The sequence below is a fragment of the Centruroides sculpturatus genome, unplaced genomic scaffold (genome assembly GCF_000671375.1).
Source record: "Centruroides sculpturatus isolate CEXI.00-Female unplaced genomic scaffold, Cexi_2.0 scaffold186, whole genome shotgun sequence".
NCBI classification, from domain to species: Eukaryota; Metazoa; Arthropoda; class Arachnida; order Scorpiones; family Buthidae; genus Centruroides; species Centruroides sculpturatus.
The window spans coordinates 819,250-838,950 of NW_019384354.1; the positions used below are offsets into that span (position 1 = coordinate 819,250).

Here is a 19,701-nt window from a genome sequence, read left to right on the forward strand (position 1 = left end):
AAATTACTTGTCAGTATATGGATGAGTAGAGAAGACAGAATATTTCCAATCGTTATTCTTCTTTTTTCAAGATTTAATTTTTTTAAGATGTAGATGTTTTTATGCATATTTATTTTTAAAAAAGCGTTACATATAATTTAATTTATTATAGAATTTATTTAATAGCAGCTATTCAGTGTTTTAGAATTTTATGTTTAATTATTGGCATACGTCACCAAATAGTGTTTTACCTTATCTTGCAAATGTCAATTATAATAAGCAAGTGTACAGTACTTGTTTAAATTTATAGTATGCTATTTATATTAAAATGAATTATTATGTATCTGCATCATTTTAATTGTACTTAATTTGTATTTAAGCTGAAGAGGGATTTCAAAATGAAACTGTAAAAAATATAAGTTAAAATTAATAAAGGGTCAAGTCTGAGTTTGTACAACTGTCATAGTGAGTAATTTGGAATAATAGGAAGTACTCTAGCCTCTCTACTTAATAAAATAAAAATTATTATTATTTACAAATATAGGTCTTTATTATAATGTCAATTTTAAGTATAGTATTTCTGAAAATATTCAATATTCTTTGATTAATTAAGCTGACATTCACAATTATCAGATCACAATAGCTACTACAAAAGCTTTTATGTAGCAAAAATATTGAGATCTTGTTTTTGAAAGTAATATTCTATAAATATGGACTCTTCATTGGTCTTTGTAGGCCACATTTTCAAAAATACATGTATAGGTTATACTAATCTCATCAAAAATATCATAACTACTCATCACAAATTCTTATATCATAAGAAAAAGTCTTGAAAAAATATGTCAAAATTAAAAATATGAAATAGCACCATCAATATTTTAGTAAATACTCCTAAATAGTATAAATTTAGCAGTACTAAAAGTCAAATGGAATATTTAATTATAAAATCTTTAAGTATATCAAACATCGCAGAGCCCAATATGTATATAGAAACATAACCAAAAACAATCATCTTAAATAATCGAGCTATAACCACTAATTTAACAATTAATACAAAGTAATTTGCTACCAGAGGTAGACATTAGATGCCATTATTATAAATTAATTAATTTTTATATACATACCAAGGGCAGTGATGATCCATTTTTAGAATACACCTATTTGAAGAAAGTAACAATAATAATTAGTCAGGTTCAACATTACTCAATATCATATACTTTATATAAAATCATATATTTATTACATTACAATAATTTAACCACAAGTCATATACACACTTATGTCTGAGTGCGTAGTGTTATATTATGGCAATAGTGGTGCTATAAGTAACTGTATTTTGAAGTTGAACTTATGTGAAGCCACGTTTAAAGCATCAACATGCAAGTCATGTGACTTTTGGCACTTAAAACATTACAGCTTATATTTACATCATTTTTATATTCCAGAGAATATGTAACCTAGTGAGTTTTTTTTACCATTTTACTGTAAAATTGAAATGAAGTTATTCACTAGAAAAAGTGTTTTTTTACCTCTCCTGAAAAGTTTGTTTTTTGGCATTTACAACATTATGGCATTGCACACTTCATATATTTTGCATATTACATTGAATATATATTATTTTTTTATTTTCAATAAATGAATCAATTAATGGATGCTTGATATTGACTTAGTTTTAACAATACTATAATACATAGAAAAACTTCAATTTATAGACATGCCTTGTTCCTGAAAACCTCTCAATCAAAATCTTGTACACAGACAAATTTATCCATTATTTTTAATGGTAGAACTCTCTAACTTATACTGGCATAATCCAGTCACCTTATCAAAATTCCATAAACATTAACCATAGACTGGAGATGATGATACTCAAAGCAGATGTTTGTAATGCTTGACTGAGGCAGATCAATAGGTCCCTAGTTGGTCATAACTGTTCCTCATATTCTTCTAATATACTGAGATGAAAAAATAAGATGGAGCACGATGCATGGGTTTTCAAAATGGTAGACTGTCATAGGTGGACACATATCTGTTGTTGTCACTTTTTTTGATGGAAATGCATATCACCATTGGTCAAAAGTGACTTTTGGTAAACACTGGGAGTCTACTAGGAGTTTGTGAACTACAAATTATTATTGAGATTTGAATACTGACAAAATATTATTGAGGTTCTGAAAACATTCTTTTCAGATAATACACTTTTTGATTAATCTGGACAATAAGAAATTATATTTCATGTATACAGCATGTTCTACATNATGTACTGTACTGTAAATACAGTACATACTTGTAAATGTATATATTTTAATATGATTTTATGTGCTTTAAATGCTTTTCTAGTGATATTACGACTTCAATATTTGTGGCGGACGGACGTAAAGTCGAATAAAATGACTTAAACTTGATTTTTATTTTTCCGTATACTTTTTTGACAAACGACGTATAATCGGAACGACGTAAGTCGAGGTATACCTGTACTGACAAAATATTATTGAGGTTCTGAAAACATTCTTTTCAGATAATACACTTTTTGATTAATCTGGACAATAAGAAATTATATTTCATGTATACAGCATGTTCTACATTAATAAAGCATTATATAATAATAATTTTTTTTAACAAACAGCATTCAAAATAAGCAGAACTAGCCTGTATTACCACTGCCAAGTCCTATTGGCAGCATCTTCATTCACCCAGATCCTCAATAAAGTGCTACAAACACTTATTTATCTATTAACTAATAATCCTAAATAAAGTAAATTAAATTAGTCAGTTAGGTTATTCACCAGTAACCTAACAACAACGAGTAAAACAAACGCCAAGTTATCCAGACATTTATTTATTTGATAAAAAGAAAACGAAAGATACAACGATAAGCAAGCAGGATAAAAAGTAATATAAAACAAAATAAAATTGTATTCATCAACAGAATTGTTGGATGTTTAATGAAGTCTACCAAATTGTACAACTGTATTAGAATGAATGGTACCATCTCTAATGAACATATACACAGTGTAAATGAAACAAAGGAAGCCATGCTATGAATTTTTACTACAGGAATTAATTACACACATAAATGGGGAGCACACAGTGCCCAACAATGACAGAGTGAGCAGAATTGTTATGTTGCATCTTTCTTTAAATTTGAAGGAAAGCTGTAGGTTCAAAACAGAGGTGGCCCTATGTATAGTCCCATGGCAGTCATACTGTGTGAACTCATATTAAGGGAATTAGAAAATACTCTCATTCCCAAAATATAGAATAATATTCTACACTATAAGTGGTACATAGATGACATATTAATTACATGGAACACACATGTAATCAACACTAATCAATTAATAAACAAATATCCTTTAATTAGAATAAATGTAAAGAAACTTATTGAACAGAAGGATGACTGAAAAAGACAGACAATAAATTTAAAACATATATGATACATTGTGTGCCAGATGATTTCTCCTTATGTGCCACTTTGGGCAAATGTGCATTAGGTATGCCACCAGTGATAGGGGTTACTGACACCATCTAAACATTATTGTATACATCAACTTATGTTTTTCTTTAATGTATTTTTATTATATATATATATATACATCTCAACTGATTTGTATAACTATATACATTTTGAAGCTGTTCTAAGATTTATGTAATTTTTAAATTTTAAAAAATTGTTTAAATTCTATTTTTATGTTTTAGTATGTTAAGAGTTTGATCCTGAAAATGGCTGCTTAGTCAGCTAAAACATTGATGATGAAAAAGACTAACACTCTGTTCACATTTACACTATACTTCACTTTATGAGAAAAAAATTTACTGTATGAACACACACATTGATCATAATCATATCAAATTAACAATTACACAACACTAAAACAGTAATACTAGAAATCTACTAGAAATTTGGGAAGTATATTTAATCAACTATATATTGCATAATTGATTAAATATACTTAGTATCAGTTTACTGACAGATTTAGTCTATTTCCATAAAAACAAAAAAATTACATAAAAGATAAGCTTAACACTAATCATGTTTTAATAATATTTGATAATGCAAAAGCAGATATTTACAGATATAATTTTTATATTTTTCTACTTACATTCCACAAATTGAACAATGGTGTGCTCTGTCTGGCTTTACATGATGGCATTTCTCACAATATCTAATTGCTATATAAAATAAAAAAAATTTATGAATTTATGTAATGTACCTGAAAATAATGTCAGAAAACAATTAGTGCAACCATTTAATAAAACCATTAAAATTTCTAAAACAAACACAGTCAAATTTCAACTTTGCCATCTGTTTGCCTCTGAAACTGGTACTAAATTGAGAATGAGGTGAATTTGCTCAACTGAAATAACATAAATATGAATTATATTTAGTAATGAAGTCTACATATGTTTGAGTTTCAGAGTTTGAAAATCAGATGATATAATGATGTTATTTGCATTATAAATTGCACAGATACTAATTTGAAGATTCTGAAGGATTCTCTACTTAATATTTATGAGGACGATCCATTGACGAGTATTTGTTGATGGTGTACAAAAGTAGTGTTATTTAAAAGGATACTATATCGAGGTCTGACCATATAGAATCTTTAAATTATTAGCCACTGATCTAATGGCTGAAAAGTCAGAATTTCTGAATCTGTTTAAATTAATAATGATATGCTTGATTTTGATATTTTACTTTGAATATATCATGCTATATTATCTCATGCCAGCTAATGATGCTAATTTTTGAGTATTTAAAAATTTTAAATAATCATGTTATTTGCATTTATATCATTATAAAGTTAAAACAGTAATACAGTCATTGAATAAATATATCAAATGTAACCTGTAAAGTTCAATAACAATTCTTTATTTAAAATTAATTTCCCTTTTCACTCAAAAACTTAAGCTGTTGTTTTTAAATTTTTTATGTTCCTTTAAATAAAGAAAACATTTTGAATTAAAATAATTGATAAAATTTCTGACACTTTCTATAGATTTCAGGAAAATGGTACATTAGACAGTTTCACAAGCATTTTCGAAATTAGAAAAACCAGGCTCCTTTTGTACTAAATTATCATTATCATCTTAGAATTATGTCCTTCATTTAAAATACTGATTACTATCGGTAATATCATAATACATATAAAAAAGGCAACGAAGTATTTAGACGTTTGAAACATTTTCCAAATAAAGTTTCATAAATGATTGAAATACACTCACTTATATTTTATATAAAATTTATAAAAAATCATATGCAATTGGTGATTAATGAAATAAAGATGTGGCCAATTATCTAAACACCAGAGTCTTCAAGCTGTACTTAGGCTAATAATTTAATAAATCAAAGTGATGTAGCTTAAAAGTTAGGACAAAATTACCCATATAATTTTATCAATGTAATGTTTAATTAATTAATCTTTACCTTCATATCTACAGGGTTCCTACTCAAATTTTTGTTTTGAATTCCCTGACTTTCCCTGATTTTCCCTGACCAACTTTGTCCAAATTCCCTGACCCTCACATTTTTTAGTGTGGAATATCGACATAATAAAACAGCATTTACTGTTAACATTGAGTACATTTAGCCCTCTTTTTGCACAGTTGATATGCTTCAAAGACTGCCACATTAAAAAAATACAGTACATACATCCTGTAGAAAAATGTTTGATAGAATCCACAACTTCAATGTAATGAAAAAATAAGCAATTTACAAACAAAACACAAGCTTTTTATTTTATCATCATTTATCATTATTATTTGTATGTAAATCTAGTAAATACAAGGTAACATAAAATCAACAAAAATTATTCTTTGATAAACAAATAGTACTGTACTGTGCTTAAAATGAACTCTTGATTTAGAAACACATAATTTTAAAATCAATCTTTCAACAAAAAGAGTAACTTTTTTTTAACCTTTTTACATTACCATCTGTTGCATATCTTAAAAACAGTTATTGCAAATATAATGTTTAAACATGCATTATTATATGGATAGGATAGATAGGGTGTGACCCATATCCTATTTCTGAGATCAAAGAATGTTTTGATGAGAAGAAATAAAACTCATATTTAATCACTGAGCCTTCTACTGCCCCCATGAAAGCCTCCAGTGCCCGCAAAGGGGCGTTATCACCCACTTTGAGAAAGGATGATCTAGACCAGTGTTTCTCAACCCAAAACTCATCGCAGACCGGAAAATATCTGCTTTTTTTAAGTGGACCAGTGACAATATTATTTTTAATTGAAAAAAATTCTCTGTTGTAAAAAGAACTGCAAACTACATTGAGCAATAAATATTTGTTATTTTATTTACCAGTACATTAGTATACAAATCAATGTGATCGCTGCTTTTCTTTTTTGCTAGTAAGATCATCAATTCTTGGAGTTAAGGCGGTAACTGCAAGGCGTGAGGCAGAACTAATACTATAATGATTTTGTTGTTTCAATTTTATCATTACCATTGCTGAAAACATTGATTCACATAAGTACGTTGTTGAAAAAGGTAGTAACATCCTAACTGCCTTTTTATGTAAAACTGGATATTCAGATTTAACTTTAATCCAAAACTGTGTTATGGGCATTGATTCAAACAATGTTTTAAATCCCAAGTCTGAACTTAATTTGATTAGTTTTTCGTATTCAAAGTCGTTCAATCTATTAGTTTGCTATCAATAAACGGATTAATAATCCACATATTTCCTATTTGAGAACAACGCATGGAAGGTTAAGTATATATTTTTAAAGTTTTCGCGGACTGGTCAGATTAGAGTTGCGGACCGGCGGTTGAGAAACACGGGTCTAGACTATTTCTCAAGTTTCTATAAAAAATTTCTGTTCATTCCTTTTTTTCTCTAATAATTAAATTATTTTACGTTTTTCTATTTTAGTTCCGGACAATTCCGGAACCTCACACTTGTATTCCTATGAAGTCATAGTATTACGAAAATTGGGATTCTTAAAACTTATAAAATAAAATAAATACAGAAATAAACAACAAACGAAATTACAATTATACGTTATTAAAATATAGAAGTTCAGCGCAGAGAATCGTAACTACAAATCTCTTTCTTTTGCAACATAACTATAAAAATTGTTTTGGTGTTGTTTCGCACAAAAAATAATCAAATTTATTTTAATTTTTTAGTAATGTAATTATTTTTTTTTAAATTTACAGCTTTTTAATTTTTAAATTTTAATTATAAGCAAGTTAACATTGGTTAAACTATCGGATTACCTGTTGATTTTCGAAAATATAACTACAGAATATTTATTACAAGCATGATCAATCTTGCCAGTTTTTAAGCCCTAAATTTGCCAAAATCAGTGATATTTGTTACCCAATGTCATTTCAGTTAACTAATTATTAAACTATGTATCGAAGTTGCGGAAAAAAACGGAAGAGAGAGGGAAAATATGCTTGCAGTACAGTACATTCAAGGAAAATCGTAACAACAAATATAAAAAGCTTGTGCCAACAACAAGTCAGCGCCAGTATTTTACTGTAAACGTCGGGTAACTATTTATAATTTTTTATGTTTTAAACTGAAAAACGATTAAATTACAGATTTTTACTGATCTGTTTAGCTATTTTGAAGTGAACATTCTAATAAATTACGATTTCAACTTTTAAAAGTTTGCAAACAAATTTTTAATTAGTTATTTTTTATTCTAATAAACAATTTCATTTTTTTATAATCGCTGAATTACTAAAATTAAAAATTAAACACTATTACATAAAAGTAGTTTATCCTGTTATTAATTAACTCCCTTGCTACCCACTAATTTTTAATATTAATGTAATTAAACATAAAAAATATTTAAAACTGGGAAAAAAACGAAAGAAATGCGTTAATTTTGAAGAAAAAGCTTCAAACTTTATTTTCCATTGTCTCGCCTTTCTGTGAAATCTGACACCGATGAGTCATTGTGTTTACAGCTGGATGACCTGGAGAACAGCTGGTGTTGGGATTTCCCGGGACATTCTCATAGAAGTCTCGGGAGGAGAAGGGTTTAAAGTAGAGTGAATACTAGCTGGCCGTATATTTTTAAATATTTTTCAAAAATTACGTTTTTTTATTGCGATTTCCGACCCCCCGACTTAATTAAACGTATATATAATAAAATATATTAATTTAAAAAAATTAAAAAACTATTGGAGGTCGTTTTTGACATCAGAAACTAGCTTTAAATAACTTTATCGAAGTAAAATCCGTGCACTACTACTTTAGAACGATGAATGAAATTTGATAAAAAAAACTCCCATTAAAAAACAATTAAGAGTTAATCGTGCGTCATTAAAGGTATATTAAAATCGCGATAAAATATTTTCGCGCGGGAAAAAATTTTTGAAAAAATTTGGAGACTTAAAAAACATCCAAAAAAAACAAAAATTTTTTCGGAGGGCCCAAATGCCCGAGTTTTATATAACGCTATGGAACTTTCCCGAGTTATCTCGGGTTTTAAAGATTGCAGCATTACTTCTTGCCGCCTGCGTATGGCTATGATTGGTCATCTATATTCAGCAAACCAAATCAACAACGCAGTTAAGGAGACAAATTCCCTGACTGTTTGACAATTTTCGACAAATTCCCTGACTTTTTGATAATTTTTGACAAATTCCCTGACTTTCCCTGACTTTTTCAAAAAATAATGAAAATCCCTGACTTTCCCTGATTTTCCCTGACTTTCCAGGTGCGTAGGAACCCTGTATCTAGTGTAAATGTGAAGGCAAGGATTGGATAAAGTCTGGATAGCTTTACTACTTACCCATTTACTGTTATGCATATTAGATTATTAACCTAAATATAGTCCAAAGAATCTGGTGTTTAAGTAATTAGTTACTGAAAACTGGGCATGATTATTGAGTATAAAGATGTGGATCAGACTGTCACAAAATTAGATCTTATGGTATATTTATTACTACTAAACAAAGCATAAATATATACTGTATATATTGTCTGTAAATTTTGCTGTATAAATTTTATGTATTTTATATTTTAATTTATATTATGAAATGAATACTGAAATTACAATATACCTCCATTTAGGGCACGGCAAGATACAGGAAGTTCTTTAGCAAATTTCTCTAAAATTTTTCGCTGATTTTCTTCACTTGTCTCTTTTTCAAATTTTTCTACTTCTGAAGAGGGCAACTTAAACTAATAAAATAATTATATTAAATATAATGAAATACTGTAATTAGATCCATAATATAGTAATATAATATTTGTAAACTAGAGAAGTTTTCAAGAATATTACCATTTTATTTTCATTAAAACCATCTTTATTTTATAGAGTAGGACTGGCCAACAAGTCAATTGCGGAATCATATTTGATTAATCACAGATATGTTCTATTAAAATGTAGAAAACATTTGTAATTTTAATAGTAATATTAAATCCATATAATTCACAGGAAAATCCTTAAACTTTACACTTTGGGTTGGTAATATTGTGCTGTTTAAGTTAATGCATAAAAGATATAAAGTGGTCAAAGGTCATCGCTAGGTTAAGTTTTATTTTAGAAACTGTTTTGCTGACACTAAACAATTTTAGTTGAGTGCAAAATGAGTGCACAAAAGAGAAGCAAAAGTTATAATTCATGTAAGAGAAAAAAAGTAAAATTTTTGTTGTTGTTATTGTGGTGAAAAAAAATTATGCCATTTCATTTATTCTTTAGTGTCTTCATTATAAAAAACATAACCTGAAACATTAATTACTGTGCAATAAATAAATAAAACTATGCTTTATAGCTACGTTTTATAATCACCCAAGGTTTATTAGAATAGATTATTAAGTTTTTATTAAAAAAAAAAGGGGGGGTAGATCATTAATACTTTGACTCAAGAAAGTTGATCACACTCCACTGTAAGTTGGCCAGGCCTGTTGTAACAACTTTTAATTCCAATTATCTGAAGATGTTCGAAATTAAAAATCTTTGCAATATTTTATAAAAAAATTTGTATTTGGCAATTAAATTCTTAGAATTTTTATCATTAAAAAAAAATTACTTATAAGAGTAACTTAATTCGGCATAACACTATGCTAAATCTATAAATAATCACAATATAGAGCAAATTGATTGTTGTAATATATCAGGCTAACTTTTGCACTACTATTAATAATTAAATTTTAAGTAATTTGGTATTTAAGATAGGCATTAGGTGCCATCTCTTATTAAATGTAATAATTATAATAAATTAAAATTTATTAAATAATTTAGAATATTCTGGAAGGAAATAATCTGCTCAAAGCAGAACTCGAACCCGCAACTCCCGCTTACCACGCAATCGTGTTGCCCGTTATGCTACCCATATTTAATTCTCGATATCATCCATGGTTATTCATGACACCAATTTGGAATGCCTACGCAAACAGCATTTATGATCACCCACTATGGCACTCAGCCAGCTATCATTTTACTCCAGCAAGGTGTATGTTACAACAATTGTTTGGCTTTGATTAACAACATTGGGTTTTGAGATGTTTATATATATAATATATAACTGATATTATATAAAAACTTTCATTTAAGCAAAAATTTATGCAAATTTGTTAAACTTTTACAAAAATTAACAAATTTGTCAACTAAACTTCAAAACATAATAGAGAGATATAAAAAGCAATTTCAGGAATAAAAATTTTGAAATGATTGAATGGAGACAAAAATTATTTTAATAAATAAACAAACAATAATAGTAATTAGTGCTTTTGTAAAAATACATCATAAATGCATTTAATTAAATAAAAAAATAATTAAATTATTTAAAGTAGTAATTAATCAAAAATTACAACTAAGTACAACATAACATCAAACAAAATCTTTCAGCAGATTAAGACTTTCTTGAATATAGATCTACTTATAATTGCATTGATCAACTTTTCTTTGTATAGGCAATATATCTATCAGTAAATAGTAATACTTTTTCTATATTATTTAAAACAAACAATATTTATCTAACTGGTTTTATAAAACAATTATTATGGTAATACCAGTATATAATAATTATATGAAAGTATTAAACTATTTTAAGATCTTTAAAAAGTTATAAAAAAGTATAACAACATTGCTAATATCTTCGCTTTCTTTCTGTCATTCATACCACGACAGTCCAAAACAGAATTCTTATATACGACCTTTCCTTTGAGGCTATGCCCAACATCATGTAATGAAAACAGCATCCTCTGGTAAATTAGCCAATTTCATAGTAAAATACATAAAGTAAATATTTAAAATTTTGGACAACGGTATTTAATTTCTTTAAAAAATATAAAAAATTGGCAAAAATTAAATACTGTCGGCCATGGTTTTAAATATTTACTTTATGTATTTTAAGTTGTTTTTATTCAAGTTTCGTTGGGTGCATCTGAATGAGAATGCATTAATTATTGAAAGAACATACCATATTACTTGAATGCAAGAAGCACTTTTTTTCCAGATTTTAGTGTCTGAAAACAGGGTGCATCTAAGATTTGACTAAGATTTGATGTATTACATTATAATTAGCAACCTCTAATACCACGCATGTTATTTCACTGTCACTAATTTCACTACGTCCTTTTGATTAGACCAATAATCGTAACAGTAAATATTTAAGAGATTGTCTTAGATTGGTCTCATTAGTCTATTACAGTAATGTCAAAAGTTTCTTGGATGAAAATACTAGAAAAAGTTGTGCAGCTCTCTTTTGAGAAATTTCACATTTTCAATGTTTCAGACAGCAGCAAGGACGATTGCACGTGGGAAGCTGAAAGCATCAAAACCAACGTAGATTCAGAAGAGCCCAAGAAGGAAAGTGAAGACGTTTCTGACTTTGATACCATGGAAGACAGTAATATGTAACTTTCTTTGGAATAAATAGAATTTGTTCTAAGTAAAAAATAGTAAAAAACATGGCTGACAGTATTACATTTAATTGTAGAAATAAATAAAAAATACAACGTTTTAACAAAGGTAAATACTTTGCTTCCATTATTCTTCCTTTCTCATTCGCTCCTTTATTTCTACATTTAAATGTAATACTGTCGGCCATGTTTTTTGTCTTTACTATTTTTTACTTAAATGTATTATTGTGACAATGGCAAAAGCACCAGAGCAGGCCTTTTTAACATATTTTCATTTTATTGCAGAGGCAGTAGTCTCTAAAGAAAGATCACCTCCATACTTGTGAATTTTATGGACTGTCGCTGGAGAGAACGACGGAGGAGTAATGAAAGCAAAGTATTTACCTTTGTTAAAATGTTGTATTTTTATATTTATTTCCACAATTAGAATTTGTTCTGTTGAAATTTTTTCACAAAAAAAAAAAAGGAGAAAAAAATGTAGAAATTATGGTGTGTCTTAGATTTGACAGTCTCTTATATTCAAGTAAATATGGTATGTTTTGGATTATCTTGAATTTAAAACAGTCATAATTTACTCAAAAATTGTGACTTTTTTAATACTAATGTCTACAGTTTTTTCAAATTGAAGTTTAATAAAACCATTTGATCATATACATTAATTAATCTAATGCAGTGTTTCTCAACTTGTAACGAGCCATCGCCCCCTTCACTTCAAAATTCCGAGGCCAAGGGCCAAGGCTAATGCCAAATTCGTACCGCATCGAATAGACTAGTGACTAGTATAATGTTATTTGTTTAATTATTGAATGTAACGAATAAAATATCTAATTATTCTTAATATAATGTTTTACTATATCACCCAGAAAATTGTTTTTTGCCTTCCCAAAATATAAATTGTCACTAATTGCCCCCTCAACATGGAAAATCGCCCACATGGGGGCGATATTGCCCCTGTTGAGAAACACTGATCTAATGGATATTTCATTAGGAAAACTTACCATTTTTGGGACTACACCAACATCTGTGAATATAGTTTGCCAGTAGGACCACATAAACATGATGAATAATATATGATATACAAAGAAGTAGCAAACTATAATTAAAAAGAAAACAAAATACATTTTCAATGTGCAATATTTTTTTCAAAAATTAAGATTTAATTTATAAAGTATTTACAGAAATATAAGTAAATTATTAATTATGATTGTATTTTTATGAAGAAAATTAATGATATACCAAGCTATCAAATGAAAAGTTTATTTGTGAGACATAATCAACTTGGTAGCAGTGCAAGTTGGTGTGTCTTACTCACTTGTCACATTAACAATGATAATTATGAGTACTATTTATTTATTTAAAGTCTCAAATGTTCCTCAATTTCATATTATATTAATGTTAAAAGATTTAAGCATTTCTCACAAGTATATGTTGCAAGAAATTTAACAGGATAGTAATAAGTATCTCTGGTTCATGCACTGTCAAGTCTATTCCTTGTGTTTTAGTTAATTACTCCCATACAGATTTAAACTATCAAAAGAAAATTATTATTACAACAGTAAAATATTTTATTACTTATTTATCATACATCTATGTTTATAAAATGGGATCAGCTATTATGGAAGGTTTCTGCATGAATGCTTATGGCATTTTAGCGACAAATATTACTTTTAAAGATTTGAAATCGGGATAAAGATTATTATATTTTATTACTTATTTATCTTACATCTATGTTTATAAAATGGGATCAGCTATTATGGAAGGTTTCTGCATGAATGCTTATGGCATTTTAGAGAAAATTAAAACGCATACTTCAAATAATAACAAAGCAAGACTCCATAGAGGAACACATATGCAATATGTTATCGATCAGTTCGAAAAGGTAATTAATTTGGCTGTGACTATCTTTAAAATGTTAGAATCGTCTAATACACATGAGGTTAGACTTTCCTCATCTTTTGTCAAGAAGAATGTTACGAAGGCTTTAGATTTAGAGGGCTCACAAGAGGTGAATGGTACATTGACTGAAAAATTTGAAAAGCTGGAGAAATTGGATACAGTTGTCCAAGAAATGAACCGATTGTTATCCACACAGACTTTTCTAGATGCTCAAAAAGCAGTTTTCCAAAAATTAGATAATATTGTTGAGAAAATATCCCAATAATTCTCTCGTGGTTGCGATATTGAAACTCAAAAAACTGTTCTCGAAAAACTTAACAAAATTGAGGACATAAAGAACAAATATATTACTACTCTCCTATTCACACTCAGATTCTTTAACGTTATAAAGTCAACACACCTNCCCGTAAGGAATAATGTAAATTAGATTAATCCATTCCAGATCCCAAAAATACACTTATAAATTTTAACTATAATTTAACACAAACTTAATAGTTTACAAGCCTTACATGAATAAATAATTTAAAGAAACCAAAAATACCCACATGCAATACAGAGTAACAAAATATGCCCATTAATTTTATTAGGTTGAATGAAAAGTTTCTGTGTACTTTTAATGGCTGTTACTACTTAATACAGATGTGTGATTTAATTATAACAGTCGTAAAATTTTACGCATTATTGCTAACATAAGATTGCATTCTTTGTTTAGAAGCTTATTTTGAACTTTTTACTCCATGTTTTGTTTGGGTAAAATCAAGTCGAAATATATGCAGATAAAATTGCATATCTGGCATATTATGCTTTTTTGAGTTTTGGAAAAAGTACAATGCTAAATATTTGTACTGTGTATAGGGAGATGCATCTAAACTTCCAATGTGTCAAATGCAATTTAAAAGATTCTGTTCAAAAAATTTTTCACTAAAGTGTATGCAACGAAAGGATGCTCAAAAGCTGTCAACAAAGAAAAATTGCAGGAAGAAACTGTTAAAATTCGATAAACAACTTGTGGACTTCAATAAATCTTAATGTCACAGACATGTATTGTCAAAACACTTCATCAATTTGAAGTGGTTGCAAAGCATGAGCAACTTTAGACCCTCTACCTTCCAGTTATATACAATGACAAAACTTCACTCCTTTAAATTATGTATACAATATAGCTCATAGACTTCCCTGATACCAAAGAAATGATTTAAAGTCCTGCAAATAATTGATAGTTTATTTACATAATTAGTATGTAGATTTATAACAATATATGCCATTTACGCCATTAAAAACATTCCACATAGACAATGTACATCTGGAAAGGACCCCTTCCTTTCCAGATGTACAATGATGTACTTTTCACAACTTTCTCTCCTCCTCAAATTGTACATACAACTAATGGATGGCCTCTGTCACTTGTTTCCAAATCAATTTTAGCTATTCTTAAAATAATCTTAATGCAATGAATTCCAGTTAATTGGGACTTAGTGTCCCAAATATCCAAAACAAAGTCTGATTATTTTCTGTGTCCCAAAGAAACAGCTGTTCCAATTAAGTGGAAACTACTGTACATATCTGGGTTAACTGACTTCTGAGTCATCCTGTATATAGTTTCATTTATCACAATAAGTCATATATTAAAATTCATGCATCAAGATATAACAGAAAATGCATACTAATAGAAATTATATATATAAGCTACTATATTTTACTGCAGATCACAAATTCAGACAAGAAAATTTCATTTGAATAAATGTTTACTAAAATAATTTTATTATAAAGAATGATTTATTATATCTTTGCTGAAAACATAATTATTCTTTATGCAAGAAACATTTGAATATAAACAAACTAAATTTCTTATCTGAATTTGTATAATCAGTAATACATAGTATTATCTTTTGATAATACATAGTATTATCAAAAGGTTTCATTCTTTGGATTTCTTAAGCTGATGCATCAGAAGATAATTTCTCATAAAAATAATTTATCTGTAGTTTTCAAATTCTCTTTGTGCCACAAGACAGAAAAAATAAAAATTTTGAACTGAAAACCAAGCTACTGGATTATTTTTAGGCTATATTAAAACTAATTTAATAGATATAAATGGCTATGGCTTAATATAACAGCCAAAACATATCTAAAATAGATCAGAATTAGGTCTATGATGAGTAATGATGAGTAATTAAGGTCTTTAGATCAAATTTAATTAATGATTAGTTTAATTCTAACTGGAAAAATAAACTAACTTTTAGCTATGTTAAAATAATTTAATTTTTAAAATTTGATCTAAAAATAATGGTTCTGCATCCATCTTGTGTTAAGATAAACAAAATGGCAATATGATACACAAGAGAGAGTGTGGAACAGTTCCTTTGTGTCAGATAGATTTATAATGGCATTTTGTAAATAAAATTAAAAAAATAAGTGAAAATCTAGGTGTGTGTAGGCCTACATATAAAAGCAGAACTAGGCTGAGGTCGACAGCTTTTCGTCCCTCTGATTAGTTACTGGTCATACCTTTATATCGTATAATTGTTAGCTGTGCTAAGTTTTTGGTACTAGTATGCAATTATGTATGATGTACAGTACATGGTTGTCTTGAAGCCAAATGATTGTCAAACTAGATCGGACTACATTACTGCTACTATTAATAATTAAATGCTAAGTAATTTAACCTAGAGGTAAGCGTTAGGTGCCATCTCTTATTAAATTTAATAAGAAATGGCACCTAACACCTACCTCTAGGCTAACTTACTTAGCATTTAATTAATAGCAGCAGTAATATATCCCAATCTAGTCCAGCAATTGTTTGGCTTTAACATAATTATTGGGCTTACAGATGTTTATATTTGTATGGTTGTCTTGTAAAATAAACTCCCCTCACTTGTTATATTTCATCCTAATTCCTTTCCTTTTTACTTATACAACTATACTAACTGAATTTGTGTAATCTTCAAATTTTCAAATCATAGTTACTATGGTAGACCCTACAATCTCCTAATTTTCTATATAACTTATAGGCTAAGGCTAGTGTTGAAATTCAGTCCAGAAGTACTCAGCAGAGAGATTACAAACTTACAACAACGTCTGAGCATTTCAAACTTACTACAACATCTGAGCATTTTCTGAGAGAATTTTTTTTAACAAAACATTTTCAGCCTATTGACAGAGGCCATATCAGGTTTTTAAATCAGTTTTAGATGATTTTCCACAAATAGAACATTCTATTTAATTTTAACTATTGAAGTATTCTTAAGTTAAAATTACTTCTGTAAGATTCTAGCTCTGAATGAGGCAGTTCAGACCTTATCAGAGCTGTATTTTATGCCCATAGGAGTGAAAAAGTCAAAAGGAATCAATAGTCTATATCTCACAAAGGACCAAGTGTAGTCTCCTGAATTTTACTCTTGTTAAACCTGCGATAGGCTTAATGGAATGCACAACATGACTACGATTGTGCCCCGGAATGAATCGTCACTATGACATTTCTCATGTTTTATGAGCTCTTAGCTATCGCTAGTAACATGGAAAACAGTTGATTTTTAGCATTGGTTTCATAAATGTAGATATGGATTTTTTCAGTTTAAAATTTTTCCCTATTTTGAGACTGTACCAAATTCCTTTGCCTTTTTTACTCCAACAGGCATAGTCTACAGCTATGATGAAGTCTTGACTGCCTCATTCATAGCTAGAATCTTGCCATTACTACTGTTAAATAAGACAGTTCCAATTTAGAATAATTAAAACTTGTTAATAATTTCCTTTTATAAAAATGTATGAGAAACAAGCTTCTGACAGTAATTACAATGCTCTTTATTTATATCAAAATTAAATCATTTCATTAAAATATAAAATAAAACTTACCAGTTTCAATTACAGTATTAACTGTACCTAAAATTAAAGAAAAAAAAAATACATTTAATTAGAACAAAAAATGTATTATAATTAAGTCATTAAAAACTAAATTTTATAAATATAAACAGCTGTAACGGTTGTAACAGAAAGACATTAAGTCTGTTTATGAATGAAGTCAATTTTTATATTCTTTTGTAATGTATTTTAAGTGCTATAAATATTATTAATATGAAAAAATATTTAATCTAAAAATAAAAATTAAATAAAACTTACATTAAACTAAATTAAATTTTATATGAATTTTAATGTAATTTCTACATTAAAAAAAATTTCATTACATTCCATGAAAGTTTGCAAGTTTTTTTATACTTGTATATTATTAACAAAATAATCAATGCTTATTTTAAACTGTTAAAAATATTAATTAAAAAACATTGTTTTTTAATTAATACTTTTATCCATTAATTACCTAATCTTGTTTTAGTGTATTATACTTAACTCTCGATTTACACAATTTAACACAGTATTTTAAAATTAAGCATTTCATTCATAAAATTAATATCTAACCTACACTAACTATTACGATGCTGCAATCACATTGTAACTACTTTCAACTTGCGTGAGTTTCTCTATTGTTTTGCAATGTCGTGTGACCTCACACCATACGCATTAAACTAAGCTCAATATCTAGGTATTCATAAAAAATTAAATAAAAGCAAGCTTGGATAATGGATTTTGCTGAGATAAGACCATTGATGCCTTTGCCTTTAGTAGACTAATTAAAAAAAAAAAGAATGGAATTGAAGAAGTAATGGAAGTGATGCAATACAGTAGGCCAGATGTGTTCAAACTCATTTAAACGACGGGCCACACCACATTTACAAATTTTCTTAAAATTATAATTTGAAGTGAGAATGCAGGAATATAGATAGGACAATTAAAACACATTATGTAGTTCAGTGAATTCAGCTCAACAATATATAATTGCTATAGTATTTCTTTTATTTAAACATTTATTTTATTTAATGTACATATTTATAAAACTAAAATTAATTGTTTTCACCGGAAACTTGCCAGCAATATCTTCCTCCTCCTAGTTTTCCAATATCTGGATTCAAAGACTGCGAACAATCTTCATTATGGCAGATAGATGTTTATCAATTAATCTTGATCTGTAAGCCGTTTTATTTAATTTCAGAGCATCGTGGCGTGGGCCACAAAAAAATCACACTGGGGCCACCAGTTTGACACCTCTACAGTAGGCTCTTGTTAATTTGAACTTGTATAATTTGAATTTCCTCTTAATTCAAACTAGATGCTAGCCCCATTTGATTTCTATTTAAAAATGTAAAATTCTCTTGACAATTAGACGTCGATCATGTCATCTCACATTTGTGGATGATTTGTGGTTGCCCAGCGGCAGTCACTAGTCATGGCTTATCAAGGACAATATAGATTTGGAAACAAATATAGACTTGGAAATATAAACTTAGACGTATAAATAGAGACTTGGAAACCAAAGTGGCCATCATCAAGAAGGATCTGGACAATTAAAATCCTGCTTGCTATGTGGTGTTAATGTGTTGTTAAAATCAATTTTTTTTTTTATTGACTGTAGATTCTAAATATCAAATTATTATCCCACAAAAATGGAATTATCATCATAAATTTTTAATACTTTTTCATTAACAATGAGCACTTACCATATAGTAAAAAATAGTTAATATTAATAATAATAATGATAATTTATAGTATTATTTGTATAAACAAAAATTGGGGCCCCATTGGATTTCAATAAGCCCTATGCTCCGAAAAACCTAGATCTGCCAGTCTCCACCTCAAATTAGTACTGTAGTGTCTTGTCCCTGTATATCATACTTTTCCTTTAACAATAGAGTCGTGCCGGTCATCTATTAATCATTTTCGGGGGAAACATTTTGAATTGAAATAACGTGAGTTTCAATTTGCATTAAAAGTTCACATGTAGTTAATTGGGGCCTCCTGCCCAAGCTTTTTATATCTGATCTTCACTTTCATATATCTAACTTCATTCTCGAAATTAGGGAAGGATGGACAGACAGACAACAGTGGGAATTTATAGGTCTACAATTTTTTCAAACTGCAGCCCA

The 19,701-nt window shown here is 28.4% G+C and overlaps 1 protein-coding gene across 3 annotated transcripts in view; it reads right to left on the reverse strand.

Annotated features, from left to right (window-relative positions):
* The window catches only part of LOC111639278 (palmitoyltransferase ZDHHC15-like), a 76,440-nt gene that overhangs the window by 39,764 nt on the left and 16,975 nt on the right, over positions 1-19,701 (reverse strand). For all 3 annotated transcript variants that reach the window (XM_023385131.1, XM_023385125.1, XM_023385116.1), the window contains exons 2-6: positions 17,582-17,608; positions 12,829-12,923; positions 9,025-9,145; positions 4,083-4,152; positions 1,104-1,136 (exon numbers count right to left, since the gene is read on the reverse strand). In XM_023385131.1, the coding sequence (XP_023240899.1) occupies positions 1,104-1,136; positions 4,083-4,152; positions 9,025-9,145; positions 12,829-12,923; positions 17,582-17,608 (346 nt within the window). The remainder of the gene's footprint in view (positions 1-1,103; positions 1,137-4,082; positions 4,153-9,024; positions 9,146-12,828; positions 12,924-17,581; positions 17,609-19,701) is intronic.